This window comes from Brassica oleracea, chromosome C3 (assembly GCF_000695525.1).
Source record: "Brassica oleracea var. oleracea cultivar TO1000 chromosome C3, BOL, whole genome shotgun sequence".
Lineage (NCBI taxonomy): Eukaryota > Viridiplantae > Streptophyta > Magnoliopsida > Brassicales > Brassicaceae > Brassica > Brassica oleracea.
The window spans coordinates 50,449,874-50,453,662 of record NC_027750.1 but is presented as its reverse complement, the minus strand read 5'-3'; the positions used below and the strand labels follow the sequence as shown (position 1 = coordinate 50,453,662).

General features: G+C 36.6%; 1 protein-coding gene across 1 annotated transcript; it reads right to left on the bottom strand.

The window, feature by feature from the left end:
- Nucleotides 1–288: 288 nt before the first annotated feature.
- LOC106329121 (nicotinamide adenine dinucleotide transporter 2, mitochondrial) lies at nt 289–3,288 on the bottom strand. The gene is made up of 9 exons (XM_013767713.1): nt 2,798–3,288; nt 2,609–2,704; nt 2,415–2,521; nt 2,274–2,322; nt 2,093–2,196; nt 1,933–2,027; nt 1,765–1,853; nt 898–992; nt 289–821 (listed from the first exon to the last, which is right to left on the bottom strand). The coding sequence occupies exons 1-9, from the start codon at nt 2,877–2,879 to the stop codon at nt 456–458; spliced, it is 1,083 nt and encodes a 360-aa protein (XP_013623167.1). The 5' UTR covers nt 2,880–3,288; the 3' UTR covers nt 289–455.
- Between the last annotated feature and the right edge of the window lie 501 nt (nt 3,289–3,789).

Sequence of the window (3,789 nt, the reverse complement as noted above, 5' to 3'; positions counted from 1 at the left end):
AACCCGACCCGTACTTGCAAATTTACTAGAGAATATGACCTAGGAAGTGTTATAAAAGAAAACCGAAATCCGAAATCCGAAATCCGACCCGAACGTCCATGCCTACTTCAACAAGTCCTAAAAGCTTTATAACCTGAAGAAGATCATATTGCCTTGTGGTAGGGTAACAAATCCTCTTCCTTCTCTAACACTTTTTCAGCCTCCATTACTTGTAATGGTCCACAAAACTCCATCAAAAGCATCCAAATACTTAAACAAATTTGATCTTCAAATATTCGTGTGATCATCAAAACGGCCAAAAAGTACTTATTGATATGTTTTTACACATTTGTTAGAACAACGAGCAAAAAAGTTACAAACTTGATCACCTCAAGGGACAAAAATAACTTAAATTGGAATCGACTTTAGAAGTAAAGAAAATCTATGTAGCCATGAGTCATGGTCTAGAAAATCTTTTATTTGCTTCCAAGAGGGATAGGGGAAGTGATCTTATTAGCTTGAGTTTGTGATTCTCTCAAAGCAGAATCTTTCTCTTCTTCTCCTCCTCCTCCACGTTGACTAACTAAACTCTTTTTTTCGTCATCATCAGACATATTAGTCTCTGGTGGAACAACTTGTCGGAAAAATCTAAGCATCATCTCATAGGTTGTAAATGTAATAACTGCTGATGGAGTTGTCCTGAGCAGATTAGTAGCACATCCACGGTACATTCCAGGGATCCCTTCGCTTCTAAAAACCTTCTTTACGCAATCAATGACTCCTGAATACTTGTTCTCAGAGTTTCTCATTTGCCCTTGTTCTTGAAGCTTGGCTCTAATCACCTGTGGATATAGCAACATAAGCCCCATTTAGTTTATGAACCTAAGAGTAAGGCATATAGAGAGAGAGATGAGAAACCTCATGTGGGTAAGTCAAAACAGAGGCGACGACTTTCGCTATCGAAGAAGCAATAGCAACACTCCCAGGACTCAGATTCTCTACGGATGTATTATCTGAGAACTTAACAAAGCTTTGATCAGAAACTAACAGAACATGAGGATTGATTATGTAATAATATTAGGCCTGGGCGTTCGGGTACCCGTTGGCATTCGGGTCGGATTTTTCGGGTTTACACTTCTAGGTCCCATACTAAAAATTTATTAGTACGGGTCGGGTTCAGATAATAACACTTCAGGTTCGGTTCAAAATTGTATTGTTTCATAAAACCCATAAAGTAATCATACATCGTACGGATTCAGGTTATATCGGTTCGGTTCGGATATAACCAAAGTAAAAAACAAATTTTTTGAAGTAAAACACAAAGAAAAACATCTAAATTAAATAAAAATTAATCTATCACATATAAAATTGATAAAATAACAATAAAATGTTAAATCAAGCATGAAAACAAACATCATTTGTAAACAATATGTATTGCCTTATAGAGAGTAGACTTTTTATTTAAATGAGCAAATTATAAAATACTTATTTATAACTAATTGTGTACTTAAAGCATTTATTAGAATTTTAATATTTATTATTATATATAATATTACCACAAATATTGAATTTAATAATTGGAATACTTATATATATTTCAAAATATTTATATTGACTATTAATTTCGGATTTTTCGGGTTACCCGTTCGGGTTCGGTTAATAACACTTCGGGTTCTTATATTTTTTGTACCACCCTACAAGATCCGTTCGGATATTTTTACGTTGTTTCGGGTTCCGGATTTTATGCCCAGGCCTAAATAATATAGTGGGGGAATTATGTTTTACCTATTTTTGCCATGTACTGCTTAATCTTTTCATAAGCTGGAAACTGGATTGCAACATGGCTGATTCCAGCCAAAGAAGGCAAAAGGCCACTGCATTCAAAACATCTTAAAGGTTAACATGTGCACAAAATCACAGAGGCTTCAGTTTTGATGCAAGAATACTACTGACCTGTACAGCCCTCGGAATCCTTCTTCTTGACAAATCCTACTGAAAGCAGACATTACGCTTTTGTAAGGTACCACACCTGGCCTAATCCCTTGCGTCTGAGAAAAGGGGAAGAGTCAAGAAGAATGTCTAGTAAAGCTAAAAGAAAGAGGACAAAACTCACCATTAGCCTTGTCTTGACAACCCAAAGTGGATTAGTTGCAATAGATGTGGAAGCTCCAGCACCGGCAGCAGCTACCATGTTGGCTCCAACACTAAGTGTTCCATCTATCAGGAAAACATAAACAGTTGAAATACCAAATGATACATCTGATACATAAGCACAACAAGATTTTGTAACTAACCACTAGACTGCAGGACATCCTTTAGCTTTCCATACACTGAGAAGTAGACCTGCACATGATACCAGAACATCAACTACAAGGAAAGACATCACAAATCTCTTGAAGAAACAAATCTCAGCAGAGGGAAAAAGTAGAACTTACAGCCCAATTCGGAAGCAGAGCTATGATGGTTGGTGAAAGCCCTCTATACATTCCTCTAAAGCCTTCATTCTTCACTATATTCTGTAGGCTTGTAATGATCACACTACCTGAACACATGCAGATATGTTAGGACCTAGAGAGACTCTTGATCAAACATGCACAAGATCTACAAGTTACATTCTAAAGCAAAGTACCTCTCTTTCCAGAGGCTGGAGCTTCAGGGAGACCAAGAACCTGTAACCTTGTTTTGATCACATCTAACGGGCAAACAAATGTCGCTGCAATCGCCCCTGCAAGAAAAAAAAAAAAAAAAAAAAACCCAAAATCAACACACAAGAACCCACCAAACAAACACACAAGGAAACAAAGAATCGAAACTGAACCCGCGGTGGCTCCGGCGCCGGCGTTGCATGCGGCCTCTCTAATGCTCCGGTAATCAAAGGTCGAGCTCCCATGATCAATCATCTCCGCAAAACTATAAACCCTAGAATCTATATCTCAAAATTCAATGCGAGATCCAGTAATGGAGAAACTGGGCTGCGCGATTCGATGGGTTATATAGAGTTTCCGTAGTAGCTCATGGCATTGGCCCGACACGGAAAGGATTGAGATTTGTCGTGTGGGAGGGTCAAAAGGAAGAGACTTTGGTGCGTTCTCCTGAGCAGGTCGCGTACGATTCAGGCGGTCCAACTCGAACCACACGGAAAGGGGTTTGAAGATAAGTATCTGATCGATTTGATTCCGCGGAGAGAGAGAGAGAGAGAGAGAGAGAGAGAGAGAGAGTGTTTCGCTCTGTGATGTCGTCACGCAGATCAATCAACACACACAACCCAAGAAGAAAGTTTAACACTTCCGCTTCTGTTTTGTTGACACCGATTAATTGTAATCGCTCTTTCTCTAAGGGGAATAATCAATTAAACTAAAAGATGATAATTATTGCAAGATAATCTCTATGTAACTAAAATCATTTAATTAATATAATCTGATTTTAGATGTTATTATCACCTGTATCTATTCTATTAAAAGAGAATCATTCTGAAAAAATCTACTTATGAAAGAATGTTAGACCATTTCATTTACTAGCAATATATTTGGTCTTACCATAATATTTGACTAACAATATCTAACCTAAAATTTCTCTAACAATAATTTATTACACCACATCTTTTTGAACATGACAAAGTTATACAACAAATTAAATTTTATTTATTAGACCATATCACACGACAATGATATACACAATATAGTTTTTATACTTTATTATACTCTTTTCTAAACATACAATATAGTTTATATACTTTATTACACTCTTTTCTAAACATCTATATAGTTCCAAAAATTTACAAAATCAAATTTAATACAAACACTTTAACAA

What these genes read in the sequence shown, in the direction of transcription:
- LOC106329121 (XM_013767713.1), bottom strand. Translation starts at nt 2,879, where the DNA reads ATGATTGATCATGGGAGCTCGACCTTTGATTACCGGAGCATTAGAGAG. An exon ending in TTGTCAAGACAAGGCTAATG is followed by an intron (nt 2,028 to 2,092) that starts GTGAGTTTTGTC and finishes CCCTTTTCTCAG; the next exon opens with ACGCAAGGGATTAGGCCAGG. An exon ending in GGATTCCGAGGGCTGTACAG is followed by an intron (nt 1,854 to 1,932) that starts GTCAGTAGTATT and finishes TTTTGAATGCAG; the next exon opens with TGGCCTTTTGCCTTCTTTGG.